Here is a 22,013-nt window from a genome sequence, read left to right on the forward strand (position 1 = left end):
TGCTGAGCTTATGCTCATAATTGTTATTGCTGATTCACATTACTGTCTAGGTCCTGAGGAAGTTCAGAGCGCATGAAACCAATTTGCTCATTGCAACCAGCATTGTGGAAGAAGGTGTTGATATTCCAAAGTGCAATTTGGTTGTTCGGTTTGACCTGCCGACAGAGTACCGGTCGTACGTGCAATCCAAAGGTCGTGCCCGTGCTCCAGTCTCCAATTACATCATGCTCGCTGACAGCGAACGGACAAAAACATTTGAAGAAGACCTCAAGACCTACAAGGCCATAGAAAAGGTCAGCAGGTTGAATGAGAGCTATTTCTAATTTCTGAACTGTGTGCATTAAAACATGTCATTTTAAGAGTTGTATGCCTTTCAGATCCTCCGAAATAAGTGCTCGAAGTCAGCAGAATGCAATGAATTTGAATTGGAGCCAGTGACCGATGATGACAACGTTCTGCCACCTTATGTCCTGCGCTCAGAGGACGGAGGCCCCCGCGTCACGATTAACACAGCCATTGGGCACATCAACAGGTCAGTGTCCTTTCCTAAATCTAAGATTTCTGTATTTTGTTGCATGTCATGCCATTCTTAAATGTATTTGTTGTGTTGTGCAGATATTGTGCGCGTTTGCCCAGTGATCCATTCACTCATCTTGCTCCGAAGTGTAAAACTGTGGAGCTGAAGACTGGAGGTTATCGATCCACACTCTTCCTACCCATCAACTCGCCACTCAGAGTTCCTGTCACTGTGAGTTCTGGCCACAATATATTTATCACATTTTTCTAAATATTCTGACATTTAGGCAGCTTTGCTAGGAGTTAAAAATAGGGCTGTGCGATTTAATCGATTTCTAAACTGCAGAAAGCATGATTTTTCTGCCAGCCCCCTCAGTGTGCAATCTGAATACAAAAAAAAAACCTAGCATGAGAATAGAATGGAGCAGGTTTACCATTGCGATATTGAAGAAAGAACAGAAAAAAGGAAGATAAATTCAGGGCAGGATAAGGACTTGGCCAAAAAAATGAAAAATAAATAAATATCTGTGGTTTGGGAATATCTTGGATATAAGAGATATGTTTCATATATGTATCATGTAGGGGCCATTCACACAAAACATGTTTTTGTGGTTAAAAACACAAGATGCTGGTCTAGAGATGGGTTTTTTAAAAAGTTGAACGGCTCCATATCACAGACCTAGTTAAAGTCTGTTAGACAGACTTCCTTCAATGGAACACAAAAGGAGATGTTTTGAAGAATGTTCACGCTGCTCTTTTCCATACAATAAAAGTGGAAGCAAAAAGGAAAAAAAGCACCATAAAGGTTGTCAATATGTCTTGAGTGCTTTATTACACATCTTCTATAGCCATATGATGCTATGATGTGTGAGAAACAGACTGACATTTAAGAAAATTCATGACACCTATAGTCACCATTCACTTTAACTGTATGAAACAAAATAGCTTGGGCATTCTGCTATAAATCTTTTGTGTTCCATGGAAGGAAGTCATACAGGTTTTGAAGAGGGTGAGTACATTTAAATATTTGGGTGAACTATCCCATTTAAATACAAGAAAATGTGTAGAAAGGTGTGTGATTTTTCTATAAATCCCCTTTTAAAAGTAAAAAGAACACTTCTATATGTTTCTTCTTTCGTTTAGGGGCCAACAATGAATTGTGCAAGACTTGCGGAGAAAGCTGTCGCTCTTCTCTGTTGTGAAAAACTGCACAAAATTGGTGAGCATGAAAAGTCTTAAATATACAAGATTTGATTATGAGAATTGCTGACTGATACGCAATGTTCGTGTCTAGGTGAACTGGATGATCATTTGATGCCAGTGGGAAAGGAAACTGTAAAGTATGAGGAGGAGCTGGACCTGCATGACGAGGAAGAGACGAGCGTGCCAGGAAGACCAGGCTCCACCAAACGGAGACAGTGTTACCCAAAAGCCGTGAGTGTTGTGAACCCGAAATGCCTTTTTTCATGTAGGGCAGTAGCGAGGCTACATAAGGGCCAGTGTGGCACTGGCCCACTCAGATTGACAGCTGGTCCACCCAATCAAATAAGACAAAAAAAAAAAAAAAAAATTGTGGTAAAGGAGAAAAAAATCATGCATACATGGCAGTAATAATCGCTCAAATACATGAATTTAGTGGATGCCAATCCCCAACCTTTGCAGCGTGTGTACGTGGCTGCTGGTCAAGCAAAACAAAAGATTTATTTAAATTCTGAACTGAGAGTGCTCCCTTTATCACAGCTGTCACTCATCTTAGTTCACTGAGAACTAGTTCAATGTTGAAAACAGTTCTGCAGCTTAATATTTTTGTGTAAACAGTGATAAATTTTTTATTTATTTATTTATTTTTTAAGTTTCTTTGAATTTTTTTTTTTTCAATTTAATACATCCCTGCTTAATAAAATGATTATTTTCTTTGGGAAAAAAAAACAAACAAACAAAAAAAACATACAATGTGTAGACTGTATAGAATCATGTTGGGTATGATGTCTTGTAGATACCAGAGTGTCTGCGGGGGTGTTACCCTGTGCCAGAGCAGCCTTGTTACCTTTACGTCATAGGGATGGTCCTCACCACCCCTCTTCCTGATGAGCTTAACTTCCGGCGGAGGAAGCTGTATCCGCCAGAGGACACTACCCGATGTTTTGGCATTCTAACAGCTAAACCAATACCTCGGGTAAACACATTTAATTAATTTTATCTTTCTGAATCTGGAGGTCCTTGGAGAAAAACTTGTGAAAAATGTGAAGTTTGAATCTTTATTCAGTGTAAATTGCTTTGATAATTTAGAAAACAGTCAGATGTGTTATTCATTTGATATTTGATTATATCTGAAATGAACTTGCCCTGAACTTTGATTTTGAAGATGTCAAGTGAACAACAAGCTCTTTTTTTCTGGTTTTTTGTCATCAGATCCCTCACTTCCCTGTGTATACACGTTCTGGTGAGGTGACCATCTCGATTGAGCTTCAGAAGTCGGGCTTCACTCTGAGCGCAGAGCAGCTGGAGCTGATCACACGTCTGCACCAGTACATCTTCTCCCACATCCTCCGTCTGGAAAAGCCAGCACTAGAGTTTAAGCCTGTAGAGGCAGATTCTGCCTACTGCGTTCTACCTCTCAACATTGGTGAGTGGTGCTCCAGATGTTGTCTTGTTTGACTTTGAGATTACAGTTTGACTTTGAGATTACAGTTAGTCCTTCCTCTAATTGTCAATTTATAATAAGATCTTATCTAGATCTGGAAAGAATTTCTTTGATTATTTGAACAAAAGGAAAATTTTATGTCCTGTATTTTATTGAAAAGGCAGGGTAATTCCATATCATATCCGTAAATCCATTAATAATGAAATTTATCATCTATCTATTTGTTGCAGCAAGTGGTTGACCAATATATTGCCAAGGCTGATTTTTGAACGAATGAACATCATAAGGAATGTTAAAAGATACAGTCAATTTTTATGACAGTTACCATTTAAATGTTTACATTTCAAAAAAATGAATTGGAGTAGAAACATAATTATGTAATTATAAGTTAGTATTATAACTATTATAAAAAACTTGCTTGTATGTAATCTGTATGTATACAAATCCATTTATTAACCTTCAATATTGTAGTTATGCAGTACCATCTGACTAGCTATAGTTTACAGCATTAGTTGAGATTTTTTTTCCTTGAGGAAATTTGCTGTATATATCCAAATTAATCGATATTGAATCGGAGAATCAAGAAGTTGCTATCTAAAGTATAAATCTGTTTACAGGTGATTTTATTATTTAATTTTCAATATAAACATGAAATAGTGTGATATCATATATATCATCTTTATATCAGCCATCGGCCCCCTCCTGCTCTCTAAGATATTGTGCTCTGTTCAGTTGAGGATTCCAATACCTTGGACCTGGATTTCAAGTTCATGGAGGATATTGAAAAGTCTGAAGCACGCATTGGCATTCCAAATACTCAGTACACCAAGCAAAACCCATTCATTTTCAAATTGGAGGACTACCAGGATGCTGTCATCATTCCGAGGTACAAAAGTTACTTGTGATCTTTGAGTCTTATTTCCTGTGTAATTGATGACTTATACTGTGTTTTTGTTTTCACTGTAGTTGAACTCTGCTCTTCTGTCTCATTCCTCTCTCTCAGGTATCGTAATTTTGACCAGCCACATCGGTTCTATGTGGCTGACGTTTACACAGACCTCACCCCACTCAGTAAATTCCCCTCTCCAGAGTATGAGACTTTTGCTGAGTACTACAAAACCAAGTACAACCTGGACCTGTCTAATGTTAACCAGCCTCTACTGGATGTGGACCACACATCTTCAAGGTAGGAAGTCAAAAAAAAAAAAAAAAGACATTCTGGTATGTGCTTTTTTTTCCTCCCCAAGAAATTCATTGTATGTCCGTGGTGGTCTTTTCCTGTAGATTGAATCTTTTAACTCCCCGGCACCTTAATCAAAAGGGGAAAGCCCTTCCTCTCAGCAGTGCGGAGAAGAGAAAGGCCAAGTGGGAAAGCCTACAAAACAAACAGGTATTTACTGACGGAAAGAATTTGCGGTGAGAATTATAAGCCATCATACCTGAATTAAGTCTAATCATACTGTGTGTACTGTGAGTATTTCCTCCCACTGAGAGTGGTAACGGTCGTACAGAGGTTTGACTCACATCAGATAACTGTCTTTGGTTGTGTTTCTGTTCCATCTGCTTAGATTTTAGTTCCGGAGCTCTGTGCCATTCACCCCATCCCAGCCTCTTTGTGGAGGAAAGCTGTCTGCCTTCCCAGCATTCTCTACAGACTTCACTGCCTTCTGACGGCCGAAGAGCTGCGGTCTCAGACAGCCATTGATGCTGGCGTAGGGGCTCAGACCCTGCCTCCTGATTTCAGGTCATTTGAAAATCCACAAATCAGACGCAATACATTAATTTGCTTTTTTCCAAAAACTAGTGAGCTCCCTTCATAGGTGGCATTCTAAGGCATTGTAGGTGCACTCATGACAGAATGACTGTTCTAAAATGTAGGCAACATTATGCTGCCTCTTCTACTGTGATTTAACAAAAGTCGTCAGCATAGCAAATATGCTTTGGTTAAAGCAATCTTATAATGCACTGTGTCAAGCTTGGTTTTAGGGCTGTCGCGGTTAAGGAATTTCCCTTGCGGTATTTTAGTATCGGTAATAGCGCAATATGCGGTGTTACCGCCATTTATTTATTTATATATATATATATATATATATATATATGTGAATCAGCATGGGGATAAGAACGCGGGGGCACCACGATGCGACAGCAAAGGGCACTTTCACTTTGCGATCAAAGGGGCAGGGGCTCAAGCGATTTCGCTATCCTTGGACACGACAACCTTTTTTCACTAATATATGTCTCGGCCTGAAAGACAGATGCAGGTAATCACACGTGCTTAGTTGATCTCTCTCACATTCACTGTCTGTTTAGGCTTGTTTAGTGCAAATCTACAGAGCCTCTGTACAAATCACCATGGTACACATTATGCTATCATTATTAACTTATATAATATTTAGTACGCATGCATGAAATGTAAAACCAGAAAGATATAATCTTTCAAAAAAATAGAAAACATGCAAATATATTTTTTGCAGTCCTCTGCGGTTGGCTCGTCAATAGCGCGGTATTACGATATTGCAGTTATCGCGACAGCCCTATTGGTTTAAACATAAAAAATGATAAACAAAGTTGAAAAAAAGTACTTGTTTCATTCAGTTCTGAAAATTATTGTAAAATTATTTTAATTATTGGTTTACCAAAATATCGGCATTTGCAGATAAGTTTTCCTGTTTTACTTTTAAAGGCACAATATGTAATTTTTCACTGCTAGAGGTCGCTTATTCAAAACAAAGGCGTAGCTTGATGACTCCTTGGTTTCGCGGAATCATGGGAGGTGTTGTCTTTATGTCTACAGCCAGTGGAAAAGAATCCGACAGGGCTCGGGCAGAAATCATATGAATGGATGAGCTAATGTATTAAAGATTTCTTAACATTACTGTAGTATGAAGAAGGGTTTGGCTGAAAGCCATTGGTGCGGAATGAGGTTGCTGGAGCGATTGCTAATGAGAGACAAGCGTAAAACATGGCTCGAGAGCAGTGGAGCTTTTATTATGCCGCAGACGAGCGCTTCTGCTTCTTCCGGTCATGTATATGTGAGGTAACAGCGCTGTTTTATCATATTAGACACTTTTGTGTGTTGAAAGTTGTTATAATGCTACTCTGTGCGTTCGCTCGGCGGCTACTATGAGACACTTGTTGCACACTGCAGTAAGCTAGATCGATATTAGGCATGGTAAAACATGGTACTCGTGGTAAATCAAGAAAATTATATTTAAATAATAAGACTTACTGTGTTGAGCTATATAACAATGATTCGTTTTCTGTCGATGAATGTATCCAAACAGTTGCTCACCTGTCTAATAAAACACATAATATATTAAAGTGTTTCCATGGTTTCTACAAAATAAAACCGGAAATCGAGGGTAACATGGGTATGATGTCATTGATAGGCGACGCACGGACATGGTCCATGTCCTGGTTAAAATTGCTTATTTCTCTGGATTTAAACATTATTGGAAACAATTGGGATAATGTAAGTACACAAGTCAACAAAATATATAACATTGTTCTAGTGGGTTTTGGATATTTTAATTAAAAAAATCTTACATTTTGTGCCTTTAAGTGTTGGAATTGGGCTTTTATTTTGACAGTGCTAAGAATGCGAGACTTCTAATTTGACAGTGCTGAGAATGCCAGGACTTAAGCGCAGATGCACAGAAGCTCCAGTTCTCCATCTTCATTAGTTTACTGTCTTTATTTAATGGTTGTCTAATAAATTAGTTGACAGAAATGTTGTACACAGAAAATAAATTGTATATGATAAAGTATTATAGCGTATTAGTTAGTAATAGACTACATAAGGCTAATGTTCTTTTATTCTCATTAGTGTTGAATCTTTAGCTTAGCAGCAACATGCTAACCTCAAATTATTGGATTTAGTTGAGACATTTGGCACAGAGAGTTACTGTCTTTTATAGGTTGTTCCAATTCAGTAATTTGTGAGATAAAATCTTGGTTAGGATGCTACCCTAGAAAGCAGCTGGCTTCAGCAATGTTATTTTAGGAAGTGCAACTAATCGAGGCCTAATCTCACTGAATATTGACCCCAGGTATCCTAATTTGGATTTTGGATGGAAGAAATCCATCGACAGCAAATCTTTCATTTCCTGCCCCAGTGCATGTATGGAAGACGACGATCACTGTAAACACGGCTCAAGCTCAGATTCAGACCACACTGCCGAGGAGAGCTGCAGTATGGAGGCCTCCCAGCCTCCAGAGGGCGCTCTCCCCTGTGAGAACTGCAACACACCAGATGAAAAGCTAGAAACCCAGGTGCTCCCTGTGACTGATGTCCAGACGCTGAACAAAGACAAGAGCAACTGCGTCTGTTGCCGAAACCTCCCTAACAGCACTTGGGGCGACAGTGACGACCTCCCACACAGACATGACATTTGCCAATGCTCTCAGCTGGGCCCTCTGGAGAGTGACCTATCAACGCAAACCACTACCTCAGTTCCTGTGCGGCCCTCTCCAGCCGGCGAGCCACAGCCCCAGCCCAGCGATGAATGTACCCCAGGCAGGAACTCAGATCTCTGCGACAGACATGTGAAAAAACCTACCTCAAACTGTTGCCCCAAACCAGAGACGGCAACCAGCACCACAGCACCTTTAGAAGTGTCATCAGAGGTATCTGACGTGACATCTACAACAACAACCTGCACAGGTCCAGCCTGGGATTCTCCGAAAACCTTGGGCCCCAATCCTGGCCTCATCTTGCAGGCCCTGACCCTCTCCAATGCCAGTGACGGCTTCAATCTGGAGAGGTTGGAGATGTTGGGCGACTCTTTCCTGAAACACGCCATCACCACCTACCTGTTCTGCACTTATCCTGATGCCCATGAGGGCAGGCTGTCATACATGAGAAGCAAGAAGGTAAGATTTTGCAACAGTTACTAAGATTATTAGAGCAACTGCAAAACAAAAAACACTAAGTATACCTTAGTAATCACATAGTAATGCATTGGGAGCCGCTCACAGTATTCTAGGATTGTGGCAGCAAGATTTACATGGGCAAAAAAATAAATAAATACATAAAATTACTATTCTTTTTCTTTTTCTTTTTTTTTTCTAATATATTTACAAATCTAGTTATTCTTTTCTTAAATTTTTAAATACTTGTAATTTGACTTTTTAAATACATTTATTTGAATATACTTGTATTTTACTTAGTATTATGAACTATTCTTTAATATTTATTAATAATATTATTAAACATTTTACGTACTACATTTTAAATATAATCTTTTTTTTATTTTTCATTTATTTTAAATATATTTACAGTTCTTGTATATTACTAAATTGTAGATAAATTAATAATTTCCCTTTGCACTAATTACCTGTTACTAATTTGCACTAATTACTTGGTAATACTTGTTACTAATTACTTGCTTTAATAGAATATTTGCCATTTAAAGTCCAAGTGATTAATTTTTATTTAAATAAGAATATTTGCATACTGATTTGTTATTGGTTTTCATCACACATCGCTTTGGAATTACTGATGTCAAAAGATGATCATTTAATTGACTACTACCATTTATAAATCTTTTGACATCTGCTACGATTATTTCTAAATATTGATTAATTTTTAATTCATGTGTTATATGGAAAACAAACGTTTTGCCTTTGGTATCTCCAGGTCAGCAACTGTAACCTTTATCGCCTGGGGAAGAAAAAGGGCCTTCCTAGTAGAATGGTGGTATCTATCTTTGATCCCCCGGTAAACTGGCTTCCTCCGGGCTACGTGGTGAATCAGGACAAAAGCACCACGGACAAGTGGGACTCAGATGAGGTATGAGTCAGAGAGCATCTCCAGTTGTTTACCCAATAGCTCAAGTCAAGCTTAACCCAATATCAACATGCATCTTTATGCACAATTACAAGTCTGTTTACATGGCTCTGTGCCTTGAGCTGAGGAACATCTTGGCAGCATTGAGCTGCAGCTGTTTCCTGTATTTGCCACCAGGGGGCAGGTTCATCCTTTCTGCATCAAGCTGAGTTTCAGGATAGAGGGCAGAAATTATTTATTTATTTATTTTACATTAAAGTTTTTAGCCATAGTTCAGCGTGACACACCTTTGGTGTGATTTTAAGCTAATGCCTACAAATCTTTCACAGTTCACTTGTCATCTCTAGGGTAATTACTTCCAAACCTCTAAATACAAGTAATAGGTAGCAGCATAACTAATTATAGATTAAATATAATAATGCCAGCCTACTGAAATGAGTTGGGAAATTACCCTTGAACAAATTGGAATTGTTTGTAAGCTAAAAAGCATAATATATAGGGGGAAAATGCGATTTGCAATTAAATTAATAATAATGCAATGACAATATTTAGGATATTGTGTCAGTTCAAGTAAAGTTGATTTAATCAATTTAATTAGATAAAGGGTTAATCTTATTCTTTATATTTTAATTACACAATCTGTCAATCCTAGTGCTCTCATTCAAACAATGTGCAAATGTGAGGACCATAAAAAAAACAAAAGTAAATGTATGCATGTATGATATATGGGCTATATTTGGTGCAGAACGTTTTAAAATTTTAGTAATGTTTGTGTTTTTACACTAAACTGCCATTCAAAAGTTTGGGGCAATAAGATTTTTTGGAAATTTTTATTTAGCAACTATGCATTAAATTGATCAAAAGTTACAGTAAAAACATTGATAATGTTACAAAAAATTATATTTAAAAAAAAAAAAAAGTTTTTTTTAATGTTTTTTTGAATCCTAAAAAAAATTTATCATGGTTTCCACAGAAATATTAAGCATCACAACAGTTTTTAACATTGACAATACTAAGAAATGTTTCTTGAGCAGCAAATCAGCATATTAGAATGAATTCTGAAGGATCATGTGACACTGAAGACTGGATTAATGATGCTGAAAATTCAGCTTTGTCAACACAGGGAAAAAAAATACATCGTACATATACATACATTGTAATAATGTTTCATAATATTGCTGTTTTAATGTATTTTTAATCAAATAAATGCAGCCTTGGTGAGAATAAGAGACTTGTAATGTTTCAAAAACATTACAAATTCTTACAGACTCCCTGATGCTTTTCACATTATTAAAACAAAAACAACTCTTAGTCTGTAATTTGGAAATGCAACCGTACCATATCGCATCCCTCATGATAAGCTTACTTGAATATATCATGAAATTCAAGAAATCTTCAGCTCTTAAGCCAAGACACAATTCAGAGAAACATGTCAGGTCAGGAAGAGGTGCTACAATTACTTAAAATATGTAATATCTTTTATTAAATATAAGCCACGGTTTTCCATCTGTGTTTAAGCATATGTGATGTATTAGGACATGTGCAGAGAACCAAGTAAGAAAAATGGAAAGAACTCTGCTTCTGGTTTCTACCAGCCCTCGCCATGGTTTCGACGGAGACTGGCTGTATGTTTTGGGTCGCTCTGTGTGGTTCGAGGTGTATATATATGGTACGAGTGTACTAAATTTGCCTCGGGTGCTGTAATTTTAAGTGTCACTTCCATGTATTATTACAGTATTAGGTGTCATGGGTATTAACATTTTAATGAATATGCAATAGATGTTTTCTCATATGGTCAAAGTTATGGCATATTAACGATAAAAAAAAATTCAGAGTATGTTTTAGCTTTTGAATCACAGATTGGATGAGTCATTGAATTGGACTGTGAGCCTCGGCTCTGTTAGAGCTCTCCTGAGCAAACATAATACTGTGGTTGAACTAAAACACTTTTAAATTGTAATCTTTGCAAATCTGTTGTAGATACTGAGCCTTGGCTTCACGGGGCTCTTGGACTCGACGTTCCTTTCGTGATGTTTGGTTTTTTTGAGCTGTAAGACATTGGGAAATCTGTTTTTTGTTTCTCAGAATAAAGATTTGGCCAACGGAAAAGCCAGTGATGAGGAGGATGACGACGATGAAGCAGAGGATGTGGAGGTCGAGCCGTCTAAAGAAGAGGTCAATGTGGAAGATGATCTGGAGTACTACTATGAGCACATCAGATTCATCGATAACATGCTGATTGGCTCCGGCGCCTTCGGGAAGAAGATCTCCCTCCAGCCGGCCGAGCCTGGCTGCGAATGGAAAGCACCCAAAAAAGCTCACAACTCCCACTTTTCCCCAGACGGTGGCGCTGACGAGTTCGACTACAGTTCCTGGGACGCCATGTGCTACCTGGACCCCAGCAAAGCTGGTGAGGAGGATGACTTTGTAGTGGGCTTCTGGAACCCTTCTGAGGAAAACTGTGGCACGGATATTGGGAAACAGTCCATCTCCTACGACCTCCACACCGAGCAGTGCATCGCTGATAAGAGCATAGCTGACTGTGTGGAGGCCCTGCTGGGGTGCTACCTCACCAGCTGTGGGGAGAGGGCAGCCCAGCTGTTCCTGTGCTCCCTCGGCCTGAAGGTGCTCCCGCCGGAGAAGCAGAGTTCAGGGGGGTCGGCCGAGCTGCAGTACGGCTGGCTGAAGATCCCTCCGCGCTGTATGTTTGACCACCCGGATGCCGAGCGGACCCTCAACCACCTCATTTCAGGCTTCGAGAACTTTGAGAAGAAGATAAACTACATGTTTAAAAACAAGGCATATCTTCTGCAGGCCTTCACCCACGCCTCGTATCATTACAACACCATAACAGGTCCGTAGATGGTATTTACACAGTTGCTTTTAAGAATGATAAGGAGTTCGATTGTCGTCTGGTTCCACTTAACAGTTATGATTTCATCATTGTTTCTTTTAGGACTTGTAACTCTTTGGTTCCTTAGTTGATTTGGGTGACTTGCAGGAAATATATTGTCGTATATACCTATCATTTATGTCAGGTACTGAAATTTGCAAAAAAAAAAAAAAAAAAATGTAGATGTCACGCAACCCCAAGTGTGATATTAAGTATTCTCATTTGTATAACATTTGTTAAAAAAAGTGACCTTTTACACCAGAACTCCCAACTGATGCAGTAAGACCGTTTTGATTTAATTTAAACCAGTAACTCTTGAACTTTTTCCTGATTTATTATTAAGAATCGTATTATAAAATAATAATTTGTTTTTAAATCAGCATAGGCTCATCGCACTGTTTGCTGTGTGCGCCAGGCGAGAACAACTGTACTGTTTTTTTTGTTTTTTTTTTAACGATTACTTTATATTTCCTGTGGTGTGGCGCTGTTATATTAATGGTCTGTGATATAAATGGTCTCATTTTAACCTTCTTTGTACCACTCTGAACTTTGGACAGATTGTTATCAGCGGTTGGAGTTCCTTGGTGATGCAATTTTAGACTACCTCATAACAAAGCACCTTTATGAAGATCCCCGGCAGCACTCTCCAGGCGTGCTGACCGACCTGCGCTCTGCACTTGTCAACAACACCATATTTGCTTCCCTGGCTGTCAAGTACGATTACCACAAGTACTTCAAAGCTGTCTCGCCCGAACTGTTCCACGTGATCGATGATTTTGTGCAATTTCAACTGGAGAAGAATGAAATGCAAGGAATGGATTCGGAGGTGAGCTATCATCCCACTGTTATCTGTTAAAGTTATTAGGCCTTGGAAATGTTCATTTCATTTAAATGCCATTGTCAGCAGCGTAGATGTATAATATTTCATAAAGATTTAGTACCGTGACATCCTATCACTGGAAGTCATCGGGAATCTGGTCTGTGTTTGTATTTGTTTTCATTTTTTGGATTGTAAAAATGCAGTTGGATTTAATTTATTTTGAAATGGTTATCTTGGCACTGAATCTAGTCTTGTTTGACTGGAAAGCATTTTATGCCTAAGGGACAACACTGGATACTGAAAGAGGAAAGACAAATTGAATAAAATAAGTAATGTTCCCCTTAATTACATAGCTGGGTAATGTTGTCCCCAATATTGGACATTTAGGCCTTTTAAGTGTTATAGTAAAAGTAATTGATCGCAGTTCATTTTGAGAGGAAATACCATTACAGTACAGCATATCTGTCAGTTCACATTGTGACCACAGTTATTTTTTTCTGCAAATCATTTTCTGCTGTTTGTTGTGTGTTATTAGTATGGGGATGTGAATTTGACATGGATAAGCACAGTTTTCTGTCCTTAGAGAAAACACTTATTTTCTGTGTATGGGAAAGAAAAAAAAGAAACCGGAATTGTTTTTACTCTCTCATAGCTTCGCCGATCGGAAGAAGATGAGGAGAAAGAAGAAGACATTGAGGTCCCCAAAGCAATGGGAGACATCTTTGAATCGCTAGCTGGTGCAATTTACATGGATAGCGGGATGTCACTTGAGACAGTTTGGCAAGTGTATTATCCAATGATGAGGCCGCTCATAGGTAAGGGCCAAAGACATACGGACGAGTAAATCAGTTCTGCATTTCTGTTCTGTCTGATTGTCTGCCGGCTCATGTGGCGAAGACCATAAGTTCAGTCATTTTCAAACATCGTGCCATTTTTATGCATGATGAAATGTCAGATTGAAATGCTCTGCTTTTGTTTTCGCCTCGTTTTCTAGAAAAATTCTCCGCTAATGTCCCTCGATCCCCAGTGCGTGAACTCCTGGAGATGGAACCGGAGACTGCGAAGTTCAGGTGGGAATGTCTTTCCCTTATATGCAAGAAACCTCTTAACATAATCATCTGCAAAATACACACATAGTAGCGATAATTTGAATGTGCAAAACTGTAAAACTTATTGTATCAGTGTGTGGTTCAGAGCAAATATCAGTCATTTTAAAAATTCTGAATCCTGGCAATTTCCGAGTCCCTACAACCTGCCTATAAGAGATTGGAATCTGTAATGTGAGTACGGCTGGATAGATACCAAAGTCATGAATTCATTGCATTAATATCGATACTAAAGACCATATTAGGCTTGTGAGAATAATAATGATATTAATTTGTTTTGCAGCCTAGGTAAGATACCGAAATGTCAGAAATTATACTGTGCATGGTATATTTATTTTTAGAATATCACAAAGTATAAAATATTATTGATGGTTGATATTAGGGGTCGGAATCTTATGGTACCTCACGTTTAGAATCAAATCAATTCCTGTGGTCACAGTTCGATTAAAAATAGATTCTCAATTTTGAATCAAATTTCGATTTGATGTATGCATAGATTTGATTCTAGTTTACTGTTTTGTGTTACTTTTCCTATTCGACTGTGGTAGACAGTTTAATAGGTCTTGAAGGAAAAAAATCCCACTGAATTAAATGTGAACTCATTTTAGTCAGCCCAATATTATAAAACAAATGCCATTTAAGCAGACTGCAATCATTACACACATGACTGACAGTCTTCTGTAATAAAGCAAGGCAGGCAATTTTTTCTTTTGTTTGTTTGTTTGTTTGATATTAAAAATAGGAACAAAGAAGCACATTACAAACAATTGGACAAATACAATAGAAAAAAAAAATACAAATTAAAAATTAAATGAAGTTTTTCAGGTACAGTAGCCTAGGTTTATTTAACATGTAGTAAGAAATACTACAGAAATTGAATAAAATAAAAAATATAAATAAATATAATAATAAATATAATAATATAAATAAATTGTGTAAAATAAATAAGTGATTCAGTCAAAAGTTTTTTTTTTTTTTTTATTAACATTAATGAAACAGATGGCAACAGTTTATTAGGCTTTTTTCCCTTTAAGAATGAATGCACAGATCTAATACACCATTACACATCCAATTTTCTCCTAACTATTTATGTTCACGTAGGACATAACACTGTGTTTACGTGAATACTCCACACAATGTGTGTGTATTTGACTATGCAAGCACAGAAAGCTTGCATAACTTTAAGTACTGCGATGTTAAAGAAGGGTAAAACTTTAGAAAATTGATTTTTGAAATTTGTGAATCAATGCGAATTGGTAGAAGATAGAATCGCGATTCATATGAATACATTTTTACCCCCACCCCTAGTTGATATAGCTTAAAAAAATTATTTTATAATTTAAATAAATTATTTTCAACAAGTTATTTGTTTGTTTTTTAAATCACAAAGTCCGCACTTGCTTGTGTCTTTTTTTATTGTGCAACAAAGCACATATAGATCAAGATAAATGATTGACAAAACATTTGATTGATCTTGATCTGTATGTGCTTTGTTGCTTAATAAAAAACTAATAATTCATTAAGAAGACACAAGCGAGTGCGGATCTTTCGGTCTTCATTTGAAAGTATTGCAATTTCCACTGATCTACGCATCCAAGAAAAAAAAATGGTTGAGCGCAGTGATTTTATCTTTTTTGATTCATCAAAAAGTCATTGCTTTTCTGTAATTGTCATATTTTTAAATAGTCATAACCATATCATTGTTTTTCTTTTTCTGCCTCCGACAGCCCTGCGGAGAGAACCTATGATGGAAAAGTACGGGTGACCGTGGAAGTGGTGGGCAAAGGCAAGTTCAAAGGCGTGGGACGCAGCTACCGGATAGCCAAGTCAGCGGCTGCCCGCCGAGCCCTGCGCAGTCTCAAAGCCAATCAACCTCAGGTCCAAAACAACTGAGCTTCAGACAGCAGACACCCCAACACACCAGTCAAAAACACAGCAGAGAACCCCTCTCGGCACCAGTTTACGACCGAGTGAAGAATTGTCGCTGACTGCGTCAAACTCAAATGAATCGAGTCAAAAGATTTCAGAGTAATTCACATAGGGTTCATGTTTCATTTTATTCTTTACGTGCGCAAACACAATCTTTTTTTTTTCTCCCCAGCTTTGTTTGATCACGAGTGCTTTTTTTATGTATTGCAAGTGTTAAGAAAAAGGTCAGGTCTTCTTTCCCCCCTTCCTTCCCTTTTTTTATTAACATTAACAAAGATATATGCTCTGCTTTGTGGTAGTTGTTAAAAGCTAAAGCTTATAGGTAGTATTACAGTGTACATAGTTCAACTCCAAGGTATCAACTAAATAAGAGAAACAACAGCGACATAAAAACACAAAATTCCTCAATCTGTGCACTAGTGCCAGTTTTGCTGCCATTTGGCAGGAAAGGCACGTGGAAAGAAAGATAGTGTTGGTGTTGTTGGAAATGTTTTTCTCTATCTTGAGATGAGATATTCTCAAACAAAATTGCACTTCTCTAGTGTCCGCTTTATTTTGACGAGAGTTTTTTTTTTTTTTGGTCAGATCACAGCAAAATTCTTTAGATCTCTATTGTATCGAGAGAGAAAGGCCATCGCATCCTTAAGACGGATAGGAATTTGACATTCCCGATTACTGTAATCAACAGTTGTAAACGGCACTTGAGGATGCATGTTCGTGTAGCCAACCGGATAGGTTGTATAGACGTCATAACTACGTTATATAAAATATATGATATTAAATGTTTATTACGAAATATATGTTGATACTTGGGGTTTCAGTAATGTCTTTTGATACTGATATTGGTGATATTTAGTTGACAGTCTTTATGAACATTAGATGTATCCATAGACTGACTTGACTGACTTAGTTTTGATATAACGACACGAACGATAAACAGGAGGACATATCACCTTGGAAAATATGCTGCAGATTTTATATTAAAAAGCGGAAAGAGGAAAATAGGATCTGATAATTCTGTAAGACACAAAGCACCTTTACGTACCGTCTTTAGGACAAACCGATATTCCGCTAGACTTCACGTGCATCACTTACCAAAGTCGATACTGATGCAGCGTTGTGAGGTTGCACCTGTTAAATCAATCCCTCAACATTCACACGTTTAGAGATGTGGTAACCAGCCTTTTTTTTTTTTTTTTTTTTTTTTTTTTTTTTAGCGTTAATGTGTTGTAGCCTCTTGTCTAGCCTAAATGTTTTCATATTAATAGGCATTCTTCACTTGAATACCTCAGTTAATTGCATGCATTTTTTTTTTTTTTTTTTTGGTGCTATGTTTAAGCTTGAATTTCTCATCTTTTTGCACTGTAACTGTATTACCTCTTAATTTTACCTTTTTGAAATCTGTTGGGTTGGTTTTTCTGTTCTGTCAGCTCGTCAGGCTGTAGAAATTGTTTCCCCATTTGTTTTTTTCCTTTGGATCCTTTGGTTTTTATGCTTGAAGGGGAAATGCTGAGAAAAAAAAAAAAAAAAAGTTCTCTGCACATAAGCTTGATGCTTCTCTGATGAGCTTGGATTTTCCTTCACATGAAAACAATAGTGAATCCGATCAGAAGGGTTACTTAACGCTTGAGAAAATCGATAGATTGCACTCTGATATGATCTTATAAGCCATGCGTCTCGCCCTCGTCTCTTGCAGTCTTACCAACTATAATTGCCGGGTTTTTTTCCCCAATGTATTAATAGTAAGAAAACAGAACACACTTATCTATCATTGTTACCCCTAGAAAAAGGGGTGCAAATTTGAACATCTTGAAGGCTACCTAACTTTTCCCTTCCTCATTCAGTCTGTTCTTCAGTTATTATGTTACGGACAAACTATTCCTGAAGTTACATAATCCTTGGCATTGCTACCTCAGAAGACCCTTGTGAATAGTTTGGCCTTATCATAAAACGTTGATTAATATATTTGTGGATATGCCTTTTTACAAATCTGAATGGCATTGAGGCACAGTATTGTATATGCTCATCAGCACCTTACAGGGGGATAAATATATATACTCACGACTATTTGCACTAGAATACATTCCCACTGACATTGAATTTGCATCTTTTAATGGAGTATGCTCTAAAGTGGTGCCTTTCAACCCTGTAACATTGATGTAACATCTAAACTCTCATCCTTTCTACTGTAGCATTATGGTTTCTGTTTGGTGAAGGACTTTTGGTGCCATGCTTCATACTGGATATTGCCTTCCAGTTTTTGTTTTCCTGCTTCTATATCTCATAGGCTATTTTACTTTGATTTGATTTGTGGTTAAAAACTGTCTTGTAGTTTGATTAAAGCCAAGATTTCGCGAAAATTTGAAGCTCCAACCGAAGTACTCCCCATCTTGAAGAGTGAGTGCAATCTGATTCCGTTTTAGCAAGAGTTGAGTGACCCTCTTTACATGATCTCAGTCACAACCCCAGAGTCGAGTATTGGAAGTCATTGGAAATGAATGGGTTTCCATATTCCCTCAACCAATGGCGTGAGTTGCATTAGGGTCAGTGCGTGCTGGCCCTGCGATATGACACTGATTCTGTAACCCTTAACCCTCAGACTATTGCAACTTTTTATTTTTTGTGTGTGTGTGTGTTCATTTTTATTTTTCTCCAGCTTGTTCCATTTTTTTTCTGAGCCTCTGAAAGGCGCACACTTTTTTCCTTCACTTTTTGTTTAAGCTTTCTTCTCACTGTTGGTTTTTTAACTTTCAGAGAATGTGAAATCACACATGGTGCCACCACATGGATATGGAGATTTTTTTTTTTTTTTTTTTTTTTCCTGAAGCAAAACAGACTTTTATTTTCACAACCAATAATCGATCATCATGCCAGAACTAGTCCCACAGAACAGATATCACAGTAAAAAAAAAAAAAAAGTATCATCTGTGGGAGTGTTTTCTTAAAGTGCTCCTCCATTGTATCATATGCTGCAGATTGTATTTTCCTTCATGGTGGAGAATAATTTTTGTGTGTTTTTTTTTTTTTCTTTCTTTCTTTCTTTTTTTTTCTTTTTCAACATGTAGCACAAATAAGCATTGCACTCGGGCGCCATACTTTACCTCATGTCAGAACGATAAAAAAATACAAAACATGTATATATGATGCCGTAACGTTTAAAGGAATAACTTGTGGTTTTGGCCTTGCTGCTGTTTGCATCGCTGGTATTTTACCAATGTATTTAAAAGTGATCAGAAAGATACAATGTGCCTGCAGGATATCATCAGAGAAAATACACTGTAGAAAAGTAGTTTTGAATCTCTACAATCTGGGGCTAAATATGTGTCCTATGTGTACATTCATGTCCTGCCTTAATGTAATACTTTGAATATGGAATTGTAATGTAACCCGTCAAGTCGTTCGACTGGCATGATTTTAATATGTTGGGACCGCATTGTCCCTCACCCATTACATCCCCTCCTGCCCATTTTAGATTATATAAATCCAGATGTATTAGTGCATGTCAGTGAAGACTTTCCTTTCTCACCAACCTATATTTCCTTTTTAGACTAAATTCACTGTATAGATCTGATTAAATCAGCCCTAAAATTTATTTAAAAGGGCTTTATTTCATAGCAAGTGTCATAATTACTATTTTTTTTTTTTTTAAGAAAAAAAAAACTATATAATTACCTGATTTAAAAGTCAAATGCACTCTTAGCAGCAGCAAGGTGTTCAAAGACAACATAGCAGGACTGGAATGTGTGGCGAGCGCCTCTTGAAGGGGTTTATGGGAATGTTGAGCACCGTAGAGCACTAACAGTACGGGGATTTTAAACGGGGAATTATGGGTCACAAACTGCAGCGCAATTTCTGTATTTTTAAGGGACGTGTATTTAAATGACTATTTCTCATTCATACTGTATCAGTGCTGCAGTGGTTTGCATTCTGCACCTTATGGATCACAAAAACCTTTAAAAATTCTGTCCCCCCCCCACCCCCCCACACTTTTTTTTTTTTTTTTTAAGTAATTGTAGCTGAGTATATCTACAATAAAGTTATGGTATGGTCGTTCATTTGTGATGTTATGTGTGTTCTTTTCGCTGCTTTCGCTGTAATCTATATGCATTTCCAGATCCTGAAAGGAGAAATGATGTATTAGATTGTTTTATGAGCTGCACGGCTGTGGCTACTAATACTGTGTGAAAAGCCGGTCGCAGGCCACAGTGTAAGTGTGGGCTTCGCCATGCAAGCATATCCTGATGACCTCAGTATTTTCCTAACCCAAGGAGTGCTCTTGCCTCCCGTTTACGAGTGCTAGGAGGCCGTTCGTGTTTAGATGGACTCAGCAACCATGACCGATGTTTTAATCACATTTGCACAGAGCCTTATGTAATAGATGAAGTAGGTATGAACTATGTTTGCAAGTATACTTTTTCACTCTCGGCGGGCCTTTTTTATAGTCTTGTGTATTCATTTCGCCACTTGCACATTTTGTATGGCTGCATCGATGTTTGCCAAGAAGTAAAAAATAGAGTTGGAGCGCTCACTCTTGGTAGGTGAGAAATGACCTCACATCAGCTGTGCAAGCATTGGAGCATATATTCTGATAGGAGAGTTTTGCCACACTATTACAAATTCTAATTAAATTTTGGATTCAAAAAGACACCCGTTCAGCAGTATACCATAAATTATTATTCTTAGTGTGATGTTTGCTGATTTGGGACCATTTGAGACCAGTAATCCCAGCATGATGGTCTGAGTGTGCCTTCAGTGGGGACCAGATGTTTGAGATCACATTGAAAATCTGAAATATTTAAGGGTTTTGAAAACTTAAACAAAGACACTTTATAAATTTAAATAAGAAATATTAGGTCACACTTTATATTAGGTGTCTTTAACTTCTATGTACTCAAACTTTATATGTTTGCAAGTATACAAATAGAGATATATACATAATTTTTAATATTATTATCTCATAATTTGGCAGCAGATATATTAAGCTGCTGTCACTTTAAGACCTGACACATGGATCCATTATAGGCTACTGTTACACATGCGTTTTCTTTCTCAATTGTTGTTTATTTAAAACACAACTAAGGCCGGCATTTTGACATTTTTTGTATTTGACTGTTTAAACGCAATAAGCAGTGAAAAAGAACTAAATTTAGTACTGAGAGGCAGCTTTATGTGTGCGCACTTACGGTGTGAGCACAAAATCTGAGGGAATGAGTAAAATTATGTGCAGTACGCTCAATCCTACCCCAAAATTCAATCCCTGTAACAACAACAATATTCATCTGGAGCAAATGAAATGAGTGAAATTGCTTGTGTATCTATTCTGTGGAAAATGGGCACCGTAAGCATTTCAGATATTTCTGTATCGATATGCATCGAAAAATCAATATTTTTGACAACACTTAATTATTTCAGATGCCTTTTTAAAAGACTACAATTGAAAAATGTATATATTATATATAAAAGTGACTGCGTTACATGCCACTGTAATTATAAATGTATTACAGAAATTAATTACAGCTGTAATTTCAGATATTTTTTTATATTTCAGTACAATGTAAAAACATGTACAATAAGTGCTTAGTATCACATAGAATAAATTTATTAATTTAAATGTTAGTACATAGTATTTAAAGACACAATATATTGTGGCACCAAATGTATTAAGTATTTTCTATATCTCTAGCTCTTATAGGAATGCGCACGAATCCCAATCCACATGTAACTATGAGTTGAGAAGTGAAAGAGACGGATGCAAGCATGCAGAGAAAATGTCCATTTCTGTTTCAGATAAATCAGGTATTGGCTATACTTTACAATAAGGTTACATTGGTTAACTACATTAGTTATCATAAACTAAGATTATGAACAATACTTCTACAGCATTTATTAATCTTAATGTTCATTTCAACATTTACTCATACATTATGGAAGTCAAGAGTTGCATTTGTTCACATTAATTAATGCAATAAATTATTACACACACACAAAGAAATTGTCCGTCAGAATAGGATTCATGTTCAGAAATGGTTTCATTTAAAACAGGGGTTTTCAAACTGGGTCCAGGACCCCCAGGGGGCCGCAAGGGAATAATGGGGGTCTGCAGAAAAGTCTAGAAAAAATGGAATGAAAAAATGCCCTGAATGATAAGATTAAAATAAGTAAATAAAAATAAAAAATGTGATTAAAATAACAAAAAACAAAAAAAATCTATTGTTAATCTACATAATTAAATGCAATTAAAGTAAATAAATAAAAATTACATTAACATTAAACATAAATAAATAATACATTTAACAGTACATCACAGTGAGAAGAAA

General features: G+C 37.1%; 1 protein-coding gene across 2 annotated transcripts in view; it reads left to right on the forward strand.

The window, feature by feature from the left end:
• dicer1 (dicer 1, ribonuclease type III) overlaps positions 1-19,751 on the forward strand; it is a 39,586-nt gene extending 19,835 nt beyond the window's left edge. For both annotated transcript variants that reach the window (XM_051868264.1, XM_051868263.1), the window contains exons 12-29: positions 51-293; positions 378-532; positions 616-748; positions 1,660-1,735; positions 1,811-1,950; positions 2,513-2,692; positions 2,929-3,142; positions 3,893-4,046; positions 4,164-4,346; positions 4,445-4,550; positions 4,729-4,904; positions 7,210-8,032; positions 8,799-8,951; positions 11,034-11,802; positions 12,399-12,667; positions 13,314-13,476; positions 13,656-13,731; positions 15,495-19,751. In XM_051868264.1, coding sequence (XP_051724224.1) covers positions 51-293; positions 378-532; positions 616-748; positions 1,660-1,735; positions 1,811-1,950; positions 2,513-2,692; positions 2,929-3,142; positions 3,893-4,046; positions 4,164-4,346; positions 4,445-4,550; positions 4,729-4,904; positions 7,210-8,032; positions 8,799-8,951; positions 11,034-11,802; positions 12,399-12,667; positions 13,314-13,476; positions 13,656-13,731; positions 15,495-15,660 — 4,179 coding nt within the window. In that variant the 3' untranslated portion in view covers positions 15,661-19,751. The remainder of the gene's footprint in view (positions 1-50; positions 294-377; positions 533-615; positions 749-1,659; positions 1,736-1,810; positions 1,951-2,512; positions 2,693-2,928; positions 3,143-3,892; positions 4,047-4,163; positions 4,347-4,444; positions 4,551-4,728; positions 4,905-7,209; positions 8,033-8,798; positions 8,952-11,033; positions 11,803-12,398; positions 12,668-13,313; positions 13,477-13,655; positions 13,732-15,494) is intronic.
• The last annotated feature ends 2,262 nt before the right edge of the window (positions 19,752-22,013 follow it).

The sequence above is a fragment of the Ctenopharyngodon idella genome, chromosome 17 (assembly GCF_019924925.1).
Source record: "Ctenopharyngodon idella isolate HZGC_01 chromosome 17, HZGC01, whole genome shotgun sequence".
NCBI lineage: Eukaryota > Metazoa > Chordata > Actinopteri > Cypriniformes > Xenocyprididae > Ctenopharyngodon > Ctenopharyngodon idella.